Source organism: Dermochelys coriacea, chromosome 6, assembly GCF_009764565.3.
Source record: "Dermochelys coriacea isolate rDerCor1 chromosome 6, rDerCor1.pri.v4, whole genome shotgun sequence".
Lineage (NCBI taxonomy): Eukaryota > Metazoa > Chordata > Testudines > Dermochelyidae > Dermochelys > Dermochelys coriacea.
In genome coordinates this window covers 61,306,164-61,320,118 of record NC_050073.1, presented here as the reverse complement: position 1 = coordinate 61,320,118, position 13,955 = coordinate 61,306,164, and the positions used below count along the sequence as shown (strand labels likewise).

Genomic DNA, 13,955 nt, shown 5'->3' with positions numbered 1-13,955 from the left:
CTCTTATATTGCTATTTTATGTATACTAGAGTATAAATTTCATAGATTATACTTCAGTGAATGTTAGTTTCTTCTCCATCAGTCTCACAATGCCTTCTTACATTTGAACAATCTTCCACACCATGAATGTCGTTATATTCTTATGTTGTGTACATGTGCAATCTGGCTGCATTAGGCAAGTCTGCAAATTTTGATGAAAAATGTTTCACTGTAATTTTTCCATCTCCCTCTTTTATTATATAAAAGTAAAACTCCTTAAACAATCTCCCTCTTTCGGAACTGACACCAATAGCAGCAATACCAGAGTGGGAGAAAAAGCATCAGGAACCACCATCCCTAGCCAATCTTATCTCACCCACCCTCAAGCAAATGTTTAGGTGAGCAGATTTGCCTTGCATTGAAGCCTGAATGTCATCCCAGTTAGACTGACAGAATCACAGACTAGCCTGCTTTCTGAAAAAGGAAGCATGGAGTTCTACGTATAAATGTATGCACAGCTGTATAAATTTACATTCATACAAAAGTCCAAGTATGGCTATAATTTACTAGTTGTGCATGTAAGTATCTAGCATGTACATTCAGAGTAATTGTCCGCTAATAGCAAAAATGATGTTGCTTAATTGCTGAGAACTAGGTTTTCTGCCGTAATTAGTTTGGGGGTTTTTTTGTTTTTTGTTTTTTTGCATTAATTTATTTTAAGGTTATCACTTACAGTTTGAATTAGTTTACATCAGTAAGGTGAATGGGATGTGAAGCAATGACTTCCAACCTCCAGCCACGATTGTGGGCCTGGACATAACTTTCTGCACAGCTCAGGTAACAGTTGGCTTCCATCGTGGTAACTTCCCTTGGAATGGCAAAAATGATTAACTTACACTTTAAAAAAAAATAGCTTAAAATTTACAGGATAATGAGAGGATGTGGCAAAAATTGAACAATTAAACTCATCAAACAACTTACTTCCAGTTGTTACCTAGTTGTTACTTACCTATTCCTAAATTAATGGGATTTTTCTACTTGTTAGATTGTTTTGTATGGCAAATACTTACTTGCAATCTTCCTTGTGTATCAGCAACCTGAAACCTGGTCATGCAGAAAGAATGTGCACTGTGGTGATAGTGCTGGAGAATTTCTGATGTCCAAGCTGTCTCTTCCTGCAGATCTTATTTCCACCCATCCCATCCCATTCCACTTCCTTTAATGGGTGTGGAAGAGGTCTGTTATCCTGCATTATCTTGGAAGGCAGAAGGTTAAATGCAAAAGTTGTCAAACTGAGTCCACTACTTCTAAAGTGGAAGTTTTCAAATACTCTGCAAAGTATCTATTCATCAGCTGAAAACACTATACTCAAAATGTACAGAAGATCTTTTGGGTTTCCCAGGTAAAGGGGTATTAACTCTAAATCAGTTATTGAATCTGTCAGGCCCAGAGCTGTGCTCTGTGTGGCCCTGTACACTGTTGAGTGCCCTCAGCTCCTGTTGACTGCACTGGGAGTTCAGTGCTTGGCACCTGGCAGGATCAGGCCTTTAAATAAGGAAGTCTAAATTCAGTGGGAATTTTCTTGGTTGTGATCAATATGGGTAAGAAAAGGTTGAATTAGAATTACCTTTTAAAATAACCAGGAATGATGCGGGGATGACTGATACTCTTTGAATAGAAAATTAACAATTTATTGTTCAGTAACTTGGACAACTATTATTTCCTACCACCATTTAGCACTGACTCACTGACACTGAACCAAGATGTTTTTGTAATAGTTGATGTTTCCATTTGTCCCCAAACCTCAAAGCACTCTATACCCATCTTTCTGTTTTTATAGATGTAAGGCTAAGATTCCAAGAAGGTAAGCAAGTTGACCAGGGATATACAGGAAATTTTTAACAAAAGGACAGTTTCCTGACTCCCCACCCTGTTCTCCAGTTGTTCTTGCTTGATATATTTTTTTAAATTATTTTTGGATTGTATAATAACAGAATGAGAATCAAGAGCCAAGAACCAATTTTTCTCCTGTTCCTTTTTTGGTAGTCAATATTTGTGTGCTGGTAGGCTACAGGAATGTTGTTTGTAGAATGTAGAGTTGGGCAGCAAAATTCTCTGAAGACTACATTTCCACTCCAGGCCCTCAGTTCCTTTGTGCTGTCTGAACTGTGCAGATGCCAGTCCCACAGAGCCACTGTGCTTGCTCCATTCAGGGATAAGAAGGACTTTGCCTGACTTGAACTCAGAGGTGATGAGCTGGACCAGGATCTGTGGGGAGGGAACGGGGAATAGATTGGGACAAAGAGCTGGAGGAGGGGAAGGAAGAATGAAATTGAGGACCCAGGGGGAGGAAACTGGAGGTAATGAGTGTGAGGAGGGGAGGTAGACTGTGACTGGGATGAGGAGCCTGGCAGGCTGGAGACTGGGACTGCCTTGGTGTGGAGTTTGTGAATAGGACAAGGAGATGGGAATTGTGGGTGGCAGACAAGGAGACGGGTGAGAGAGTAAACAAGATTGGAATGGAGATGGGATAGGGACAGGGACCGATGGTGTCAGGTTTGCAGGGAACATGAGCAAAAGGATCTTGTCGCTGGAACACCCTCCTTCAGAACCCAGAATGGAACTCAAGATCCCAGTGCCAGCAAATAGCTGTGAAACCCACTACCAAAGCATTCACAAAAAAAATAGAGTACTTGTGGCACCTTAGAGACTAACAAATCCGATGAAGTGAGCTGTAGCTCACGAAAGCTTATGCTCAAATAAATGTTAGTCTCTAAGGTGCCACAAGTACTTCTTTTCTTTTTGCGAATACAGACTAACATGGCCGCTACTCTGAAACCTACCAAAGCATTGTTGTCCTCCTCTAGTGGCTGGCTCACAGAGGATGACAAACCTACTATCAAATACTCTGCTCAAGTGGAAGAGTGATGGGCTGTGGATAGAAAGATTCGAACTCTGCTCATGACCCATGTGGGTGTCCATATATTTCACATGATGAAATTTTCTGGGGGCTTTTCAGTTTGCTTTTGTAAAAACCTAACAAATTGCATCCAAAAAAATCTTACTCTGTGACCTTAATGTTCTTTTCCTGTATTTTTATTTGTAATTAATAATTAAGCCACTTCACCATCCTTATTTGCATGTCTACAGTTTCTTTTCCACTGCGCAGAGCAGGGAGGGGAAGGGAAGGGAAGGGAAGTGGTACTGTCTGTGTACACAGGAATAGATTTTTGCATAGACCAGATTGGAGCAGGCTAGCAGTGATTGATGACTAACAAGCTAACAGACTGGATGTTCCTGCTGAATCAGCTCTCCTTGGTCGCAGTGTAGTTGAAGACCAGGCCCTGCATCTTGGCTGCCAACCAGTTCCTTTTTTAAAGATGGGAGTGACACTTTAAAAGACGTTTACACCTTGACCCCGCCCTCATTTTTCTTTTTCATCCTGCTGAATTAATAGACCCGCAGGAAGTAAATTTTCCTGTTAACGGATGGGTTTGCGGGAGGATGGGTTGTATGGGTGCCCTATTCCCATACTTCCCCCATAGTTTTATTAGACAACACTTTAAGAAAATAAAGCTTTCCCTGTGCAGGCAAAGCAGTTTCTTCTGGATCTCACTTCAGCTGGCTCACCTCCTTGCTATAGGTTCTATCTTGAGCATACCAACTAGTGCTATTAAGAGATGGATGGACCTATGACACCCGCTCTGTGAAATGTGACTAGCTATTATAAGAAGAGGGGGATGCATGGTGAATTTAATTTGTAAAAATCAATGATTCAAGATTGGGCTGCAGTAGCATGAAGCACGACAGTTCTAGTGAGGAAAGAGTGTAGTCCAATGACTTAAATATGTAAATGGGGAATTTATAATGTCCGCTTTTACATGGTCTTCCTCTGTGGACTTTGTCATGGGACTGTCTCTCATTGGCTTAGTCTGTATGTGAAACAAGGACTTAAATAAATATAAATGAGCACAAATTCTTTTGTTAGACCTTAATACAAAGAAAGGTAACTTTCTGAACACACTATAAACTAAGCAACCAGATTTAGATGATCTCTTGCCCAGGATGGGTCATGGACCCTAAAAATGTCTCTTGCCTTTCCCTTGCTGCAATGTGGTGAACCAGACCTATTAATTACAGACACAGGGATATGATCCTCCTTCCAAAGAGCCTGACAGTTGTTCTGCTTCCAGCAGCTGCAAGGGAGAGTCATACCTTTCTGCTGAGCTTTGCAACAGCACTTGCCAAATCAATTTGATTTTCCTCTTCAGAAATCCACTTAAGTTCTATTTTGAGACCCAGGTATAACTGGTTTCACATTTTAAGTTCAGTTTGATCTGGGTTGAGCTTTTACGAGGGAGCTAGAAATGGTATATGCCATAAAAGGGAACCAGATAGAAGATGCACTCCAGGAGTTCATAAGGGATCTATGTATTTATTTTCTGGGAACTTTTTTCCACTTGGTGGTGATTATGCAGCTGGTAGGGCTCCTGTCCCTCAGCTTAGGTCAGCTGGGAGCTGGGCACTGCTCAGGAGCACCAAGGATAAGCCTCTCTGAGAATGCCTCAGTTACTGTGCTGCAGATTGTAGCTCCAGCAACATGTATTTCCATTCTCAAGGAGATGGATTATACATTCTTAGCTCCACACCAGGGAGTAGCTTTCCTCTGCTCCCATACGCAGCAGAGATAAGAGAGGGATGTTTTAGTCCTGTTCAGCTGCATGTTAGCTAGTACTCCTTCAATGAAGCTCTGTGGGAGGGAGTCAGGCAGTACTTTTATTAGGGCTCCAGCCTTTCCTTTCTCTCCTCTTCAGAATATAAGCATGGAGGAAATGGGGCATTCAGCAGCATTAGTGTGACATTACTGACATAACCTGGGACCTTATACATCATTGTTGCAACCACTGTTATATATTTGCAGCAAAGATTGTACAAAGGTTGTTGTGTAAGATATCTATGGAAAGGTTATGATTTGCTAATTATGATTATGCTATCTGTGTATACCATTTTTGTAGTTGAATTTATGAATATTGGTTATATACTTGTATCTCAATGTGTTTTGATTCTAAGTAGCCTTAAAAAGAAAAGAAGTACTTGTGGCACCTTAGAGACTGACAGATTTATTTGAGCATAAGCTTTCATGAGCTACAGCTCACTTCATCGGATGCATTCAGTGGACTAGATGATCAGAATGGTCCCTTCTGACCTTAGTATCTATGAATCTATTCCCCATGTTTATCCCCCTCCCTCCCCCCACTGTTTCTCAGACGTTCTTGTCAACTGCTGGAAATGGCCCACCTTGATTATCACTGCAAAAGGTTTTTTTCCCTCCCGCTCTCCTGCTGGTAATAGCTCACCTTAAGTGATCACTCTGGTTACAGTGTGTATGGCAATACCCATTGTTTCATGTTCTCTGTGTATATAAATCTCCCCACTGTATTTTCCACTGAATGCATCCGATGAAGTGAGCTGTAGCTCACGAAAGCTTATGCTCAAATAAATTTGTTAGTCTCTAAGGTGCCACAAGTCTTCCTTTTCTTTTTTGCAAATACAGACTAACATGGCTGCTACTCTGAAATCTGTTTGGCTGGTTTGGTTTGCCTTGGTGTGCGTAGAAACCCCAGCCTTGGGCTGTAACTGCCCTGTTTTAAGCAATTTGTCCTGAATTGGCACTCTCAGTTGTGTCCTACCAGAACCAGCATCATTACAATTAGTAAGGCGACTTTATGGAGGGAATTTTAAGTTCATCATCTCCCACCCTGTCGGTTATTTTTATTGATTCAAGAACTTTCTAAAGTACCAAAAACAAGGTGGTCATCCTCTGGCTCCCATTACTCACAACCAGAGCTGGTCAAAAAAACTTGAACTGAACAGCATTCTGTAGAAAAATGCACTTTTATCAAAACTGAAATGTTTCATATAAACGTCAATCTTTGACAAAAATGTGGGGGGGAGTCTATGTTTTGCTTTGACTTTTATATTAACTATAAGATGCATCACAATCTAATATATCAATCAACAAATATTATAAAAGTCTAAACAAAATGAATCAAATTGATAAAGTTGAAATGAGAGTTTTGATGGTCCTGAATCAGAAATCGGAGGGGTGAGGGAGGGGGTGTTTAAATCTCAAAATTTTTGGCTTTTTTGTTCAGTCGGAACAGTTTTTTGGTTTTCTTAAAAAAAGTCAGAATTTCCTGCAAAATGGAAATTTTGATTCCTGACTAGCTGTCCTCAAAACCTTTTTACAGTTCAGTTATGATCTCTTCCTCGCTCCGAGTCACTGAATTGAGCAGAGAAGCAATGGAAGATGTGTGTATTCATTTGGTTAGCTAGGCAGCAGGCAAAATTCCATCTCCAAGCTACCTTCCTCCATCAGTGTCTTTTTTTTGGTAGCAATTAGCCAGGATTGGGTACTTTTGGGAACTGGAGGAAAGTGCCACAAATAAAATCAACCAAAAAACTCCCAAACAAATCTGAAGATTTCTTAAATGGTGAAGGGGCGCCTGTTGCCTAGGGTGCTTAAAAAGTTACTTGGAGCTGAATTGCTTTTGCAGGAGTTTCTATTGTATTTGCATGGGAGAAAGTCAATGAGGTTAAGCACCCCTGTTAAATTTAACTTTCGAATAATTGAAGGCCTTCTCCACCCAACCCAAGCACTTGATACTTAACACACTGTTTTCCCAAACGAATATCAACCTAGAAGTTGAGACTTCTTGTATCTCTGTGGAATATGAAAGGAAGTTTTTCCTGTTTTCAGAAAAGAGCTGTTTCAGGCAGAGGTCTGAAAAGTCTCTTTAATTACTAGGATTGCCTTGATCTCTGCTCTGGAGCTGGACCAGTTTGTGAAGAATGCACTATTAATTGATGAATCTATGCTTGATTGGAGTAATGAGTAGCTCCAAAGACCCGGAGTGTTGATGCTCTACCTCTAACCATGCTGTCTGCTAATAATACAGAAGCAGTTTGTTGGGGGTTTTAGCCTGTTTTTGTGCTACTGCCATGACTTTCAATGCACTTGGAGGGAGCTTATTCCTGGTTCTTGATTGGCAGTAAGTATGCCTCCCCCCAATTACAGATGGCCTTGTAAGCTGCCTTTACTGTTGGACTGGGAGAGCAGGATAAACTGAACACACAGTTCCCCACCTATAGTGATTTATAGACTGGCTGCTGTGTGCAGCCTTCAAGCCTAGAGAACCACACCAGTCCCACTTGGTGGTGGTGTGGAATTCTTAATTCTCCCAAGTATGGTTTTCCTAGGCTTCAGTCATAATACAAATGCCCTGTGACTATACATTTAAAAGTCTGATTCCCCCACCCCATCCATACAGTAAATGTGGCTTCTGTTGATCTGGCTGTAAGGGGAAATGGCCGTCATATCATTTTCACCAGCTGACAAGTTACACTACACAAGTTACTGTTGCCTTCATAAGGTTTAGAAATTCTGCTTTCCATGCTGCCTGGCCACCATGTCTCAACCCTGAACTAATGCCCTCACCCCAACCTCCTCCCTGAGAAGCCATTCTTCATGGCTCTTAGTCTGCCATTCTGGGATTGTGTGCAAAGACTTTTTGTATGGACACCTATCTACTGGAATTAGATTGAAAGCTCCAATTTATTTGTCCTACATAAATGAAAAGCTGTCTGATTGGTTCTGATTGAAAGTAATCACAACCTCATTCTGTATAAACCTGTAGTCTACAGGAGCCATATAAGGCACAATATCTACTATTACTATAGTAATAGCTAATATTACTAACTTCTTGAGCCAACCAATCCCACACAGGTGAAGGAATTCTAAAGCCTGCAGCAAAAGTGGCAGGACAAAAATGTGCCCTTTTTTGGGCTGATAAAGTTGTATAAATGAATACTTGTTCTGGGTCAAGAACAAAAAAATCTCCTATGCAGTGAATCCTAAGTAATACAAACCCAGCACTCCTCCTATGCACCATTCCATTAAATATAGTTATTGTTAATCATACTGCTGCTCATGTGCTATAGTTACAGGTGAGTCATTTGGTGGTTGTGCTTCTTGTTTTACAGGGTTTGCATTTGGATGTAAAGTTACTATATATGCCTGCCTATTTCCGTGAATTTTATTCTAGCCTCTCTCCTATCTTTTTCTATAACACAGACTTAAGTTTTACATATTTAGCTCCTAAGAAAACTTGGACATTTAACATTAAAGTGTTACTAAAGCTGAATGGTAGTGTTTTAAATCCACTTTGCATTCACTTTGTAGTGGTGTAAATGACAGCACAAGGTGCAAGGCAATGGAGAAACAAGCATCATGCTTATACACAAGGATTCTTGTACTCTATGGTAAACTCACATTAATTTTGTAGCAAAGACTCCTTTTATTGCTGTATCATGATGCAACAGACTAGGAACGGTGGCAGCTTTATTAAAAATAAAAAAGATGCTGTAAAGTTAAATAAGAAAATGATTAATAAAATTAGTACAATAGCCTCTGTGGTGCTCATTTTTTTTTTTATATTAAATCCAGTGTAGTTTTTGCTGTTCATACCATTTGTTTTAAATATGTTACAGATTTTTGTGCAGACAATGCATAATAGAAGATGAAGGTTTTGGCACATGAGAAAGTGTCCAATTGGCACCTAGGAAGCTGTTGAAGGGGGTCTTGAATTGTAGAATAATCACACTAGCTGGATTTTTGTGCTAAAATCATCAGCAATGTCAACATTAACTGTTTCACTTAAATTGTCATCTTTAAATTTCAGTGTTAACTCATTAAGATGAATGAAGTGGTTCAGACATCTGTTTAAGCTATTTCAGGCTGTCTGTAGACTCAGGAAGACAACATTATGTTGGTTTACATTTGGTTGGCTTTAAGTTTTTTGTTGCTACCATAAGAACTAAACTTGTAAATTTTTAAAAAGTTAAGAATCTAGAGTGTACTTCCATGTATGGATTCTGCATTAGATTCTGCACGCTCTGAGCCCTGTCCATAGTTAATGGCCAAGGCAGATTTAAATTTGATTTCATACTGGAGTAGAACTGTAATACCATTAACACATTTCATCTGTTTGTTCAGTTTAACTGGTAGCAGTCTTGTTACTACTTACGTTTCTCTTTGCTCCTGCCTCAACCCTGTTCCCTCCCTGCACTCCATTGTGACACATCACATGCAACTTACTCACTTGGCCAAGATTTACAAAAGTGCCTAGTGATTTTTTTGGGTGTCTCAATTTTGGTGTTCCCAACTGAGGCAGTTTAAAGAGGCCTGATTTTCAGGAAGTGCTGAACATCCATTCTCTGAAAATAAAGCCCTTTTAAGGTGGGTCAAATCAGGCACCCAAAATCACTGCGACTTTTGAAAATCCTGACCTGAAGATGAGTTTATCGAATGGCCATTTCCACTCTAATGTATTTTTAAATATAAGTGTACATCCACCCTTATGGGGTTGTTCTCCTTCTAAGCAGTTTGTGAGAAAGATGTGATGGTTGCTTTGCTCAGAAAGGATTAATTAGGAAATTATATACAAGGCATCTCCCCTTTTTTGGATTTCTAGAAGTTACAGTGGTTCACTTTCCTTTATCAGAGGATTGTTTATATAGAATAACAGTACACAGTACACCAAATGGTTCTTCTGTCGTATTTACCTATACCTTGGATATCCTGATGCACTAAAAACCCAAGGCCACATATCTCCAGCATCCTAGAAGTGCATATATGATGCTATAACCTTATATCCTGAATTGTGTTCTAGTAAGGACTGATTAAAAACTGAGCAAGGATTTCAGGGTTTGGCCAATTCTGCTTCTGAAATCCTTGCTTTCATGTCTTGGCTGCAATTAATGTTTATTAATTGTGGGAATGGACTCATTAATTAGACAGTTTGTTTTTCATCAGATTGAGGGCACAGTTTGAGATCTCTTTTACAAGGCAAGATCATGTGTAAAGCATTCAGAAGCAGAGATTAGCTAAAAGTCAAGGCAAGACTTAAATTTAGGAAATGGCTTCTCTTGGGGGGTGAGAGGGTATCTTTGTGGATAAATCCTAGCACTGTGCATGCGTTTCATTTCCCCCTTCTCCCCTTTCCTCCAGTATTGATACTCGAGAAGGTGGAAAATGGAGACCTGAGCAACAAGATATTGAAGATCACGGATTTCGGCTTGGCCAGAGAATGGCATAAAACCACCAAAATGAGTGCAGCTGGGACATATGCCTGGATGGCTCCTGAGGTCATCCGCTCCTCCATGTTCTCCAAAGGCAGCGATGTGTGGAGGTATTGATTTGCCACTGAATTCTTGGATATTAAACATTTAAGTGCTGGGGACTGCCAGGCAACCTACTGTATGCTTAATATAGTACCAGTCCTGGTTAATCAAATCCCCAAACTCCTGTTTTACTAAAGCTCTGTGTCCCCAGCTTTCCATCCTGCTGTATCATTACCCTCCTTTGAGGTTTAGGAATCCAGAACACGGGCTTTTCAAAGTGGCCAGCCAACTTCTGCAGCCCTCCAAATCCCTGTTGCTTTATGGGTTTGAACGTGTGCTTTTCCAATCTCTATTACCTTCACTCCTCTGCAGTATATAAAACAAAATCTGTGCACTTATTTTAACAATTGTCTTTTGATTAAGACACAAAACCAAGGTCCTATCCACTTGTGATTATTAAAGAGTTCATTTTTGAAAGTGTAAGGGATTCAGCTGATGTTCTGGCAGTATTCCAGCTCTGGTATTACATTCTGTCTATCTAAACTGTAGAGGGAGTTTTACCTGGACATGGTATTTCTTATTTTCATTCCTAAATTGGTGTGATAGTGTCTTTTCCAGTATTCCACTGGAGGTGGATACATTTCGATGGTAGGTGAAATATTGGCTGTGAGATATGCAAACTATAGGTAATGCTGTACACTTACTTGACACTTTTATAAATCACTGGGATTCTTCTGAATGGAAGCTGGTATGGAAAAGTAAATGATTACGATAATGCCAAATGGCCAGTATTTTGTGTGTGTTTGTATGTGTGCTTTTCTTGTGATACAATCAGTAAATTCAGTGTCCAGGAGGTAGTCCCAGGATGATGGGGTGTGTATTTGGGAAATTACATGGAGTCAGTGCTTTGGGATAGCAAATGAGATTTTCTTATAACTGTACAAAGGTGAATGGCCCCCACTTGGTTCATTAGACTAAAGCAGCTTGCTGTTATTTTGTATTCACAGCTGGCCTTATGCCGAATTGCAGCTGGAGTGATTTGAATGAGCAGAGGTGTTTCTCTTCATGCATTACTGTATTTGAGGGCAGGTTTTAGACATACTGTGTTTTGGATTTATTTTTTCTGTGGAAAGAAGGTTCCTGAAATCCTGACACTGCTGTAACTGGACTTTATTATTATAAAGTCCTGTTATTCACAATTAGATGGCAGCCCCCCTCTTCACATTTGGTGAATTAATGTGATGTAATTCAGGAAAGTGAAGGGGTAGAACTTTGCTCTGTACATGAGAGGAAGAATGGTCTAGCTGTTAGAGCAGACAGATTGGGAGGATTCTTGATTTTCCTTACGTGTGTGCTAAAGACTTAATGGGTGGCCATGGGTAATGGATTTTGGGTTTCATGCATATAGTCACTATTGTAGATGGTGTTGAAAACCGGGACCTTTTATCACCAAACCCCAAAACTACTGCCACCTGTGCTAAAGGAGTAACTCTGTTAGCTGTAAATAAACAGCAGGCTTTTATCATTGATGCAGACCAAGCAACAAAGGAACATGATTACATGCACTCTGCCAGTTTTCAGTGTTGCATATTTAATGCAAATCACTTCAGCTTTTTTCAACTTCAGAGCAAAAAGGCTCAGTATGGTGGTCCGGGTGTGGCTGGGTAGTGGTTCAGATGTGGGAGACTTAGCAGGGGTAGGGTCTGGATCCAGGGAGGTGGTCTGTGTGCAAGAGTGGTGTCTGGATACAGGGTGTAGGGCTTGGCAAGAAGGGGTGTGGGTGGGTGGGTGGCAGATTCACAGGGGTTGGGCGGATGGCGTGGCAGCTCCTTACTTAATGATTCCTCCCCTGCGGCTAGGAAGCAATGGGTGCTGGAAGCAGCAGGGGTGTGTGCAGAGCTTCCTGCAGCTGAGGGAGGTTCCTGGGGGTGGGTTTGACCTAGCCCCAGGAGTGACCCATGCAACAGAAGAGGAAGTCCCGTCCCCTTGCCCAGCCCAGCCAGGTCTAGCAGCTGTAGCCTGGTGCATCATGGGAGCCACTGGCCAAGACATCCCTAGTCCTGCCCCTCCCTGACTCTAGGTGCACTGCGATAGCATGCAAGCGGGACAGAGTCTCACATGCCCAGCCACAGCCCCTGAGATGGTGAATCATGTCTCCCATCGCTGCTCCTGATGTCTGAACTAGACCTTGTTCAGGAGTATTTCCTGGGAGGAGTGCATGAATCAGTTATTCTGAGGGGAGGCATTAATTCTGCACTTGCACAATGTTGCAGATTTCTCCCAGGTGTAAAAAAAAAAAAAAAGTGTAGACAAAGCTTTAATGTAGTGTATAGCATGTTGAGAACCTATATCTATGCACATTATCATAATCCACCTATGAGTCCCCTCCCCATTTTCCTTGTTTTACATCTCTCAACTACAAAGTCCTGTCTTCGGCTACCAGCCTTCTCCCAGAGAGCAAAATGAATCTCCCTTTGAAGCCATCTGTGGTGTTCTTTAGTTGGAGAGATTTGCTGGTGAGAGAGCCACGATGTTGTACCTCTCCCTAGGCCTGAAATATTTGTTGCTTCTGTGGTATTCTTAGCCCTGGCACCATGATACTGGCACTTGCAGGATCACAATTGAGGTGTGTTGGATGGAGTATGGTCCAGTTGGGCATTGGGCCCTGGCCACGTGGTGTCTGAGATACACATATAGAGGAGCAAATATTGCCACACGGGCAATATTATCATTTGAGAGCATTAGCCTCTTCACAAACAGACATAATTAAAGACGCCTACTCCCACCTAAGCATGCAGTTCAAATCCTTGACTGGATAGACTTTTTTTTTTTTTAATCTTCTTAGAGCTCCCCCACACCACACTCCTGGCTAATCACTGCCAGATTGGAATTTGGCTGATAAGCATCCTTACAATTAATCTCTATAACAACAAAAACAATTAGCTATCTCCCTTCCTGAGGTATGCAAACTCTTTTGTCCCAACACCTTTCCCAAAAAGTCTCTTAATTTATTAGAAGAGCTCCTGTCTGAATGGGGGTCCTAGCCTTTTGACAGAGGTCTTATCCAGCTCATCTCCTTGATGCACAAATACACAGGTAGCTGTTGGAGAAGATGCTTATTATAGGCTTATTATATTACAGCAATATTCTGAGGAGTGGTTTCTGCCACCAGTGCCCTAGTTAGGCTTGCTGGTAAACAATAACTTGCAGTTATCTAGCATGCATGCCTTACTATTATCACTTATTTTTTCATGTTGCAGTAGCACCTAGGAGCCCCAGTCATAGACAATGCTGTACAAACACATAACAGTCTCTCCAGCTGAGGCTCTGAGTGTACTTTATAGACACTTAATTCTTACAACAGCCCTGTCAGGTAAAATAGGTATTTATTTCCACTTTGCAAAGGGTGAAAATGAGGTGCAGAGATTGCAACTTGTACATGGTCACACAGTAAGTAGATATCAGCTGGTCATGTAACTACTTAACTGTGATTCCTGTCTGTTGTTTGCCACCCACCAAACATCACTGCTCCTAAAAACTTGGAAAATGGATATCCATACCTTTCTGTTTGTAGATGTGGTTTCTGCTGATACCTAGAATACCTTGCTCTTGTATAGCACCTTTCATCCATGGATGTAGCTCACCTGGGAAGGGGCATTCCCAGCAAACTACTTCAGTATTCAAATCTTGTTTTATAGGACATTACCCCTATTTATTCCTCTGTACATTTTTCTTTTCTCCCAGCTTCTGGAATGCTCAGTTGTTTTTTGGAAACATCCAAAAATGGGTTTTGG

At 41.0% G+C, this 13,955-nt stretch overlaps 1 protein-coding gene across 4 annotated transcripts in view; it reads left to right on the top strand.

The window, feature by feature from the left end:
• The window catches only part of MAP3K9 (mitogen-activated protein kinase kinase kinase 9), a 78,500-nt gene that overhangs the window by 21,196 nt on the left and 43,349 nt on the right, over positions 1–13,955 (top strand). For 3 of the 4 annotated variants that reach the window (XM_043516128.1, XM_043516126.1, XM_043516127.1), the window contains exons 3-4: positions 10,049–10,229; positions 10,711–10,809. In XM_043516128.1, the coding sequence (XP_043372063.1) occupies positions 10,049–10,229; positions 10,711–10,809 (280 nt within the window). The remainder of the gene's footprint in view (positions 1–10,048; positions 10,230–10,710; positions 10,810–13,955) is intronic. The other variant, XM_038406685.2, reaches the window with a different exon arrangement.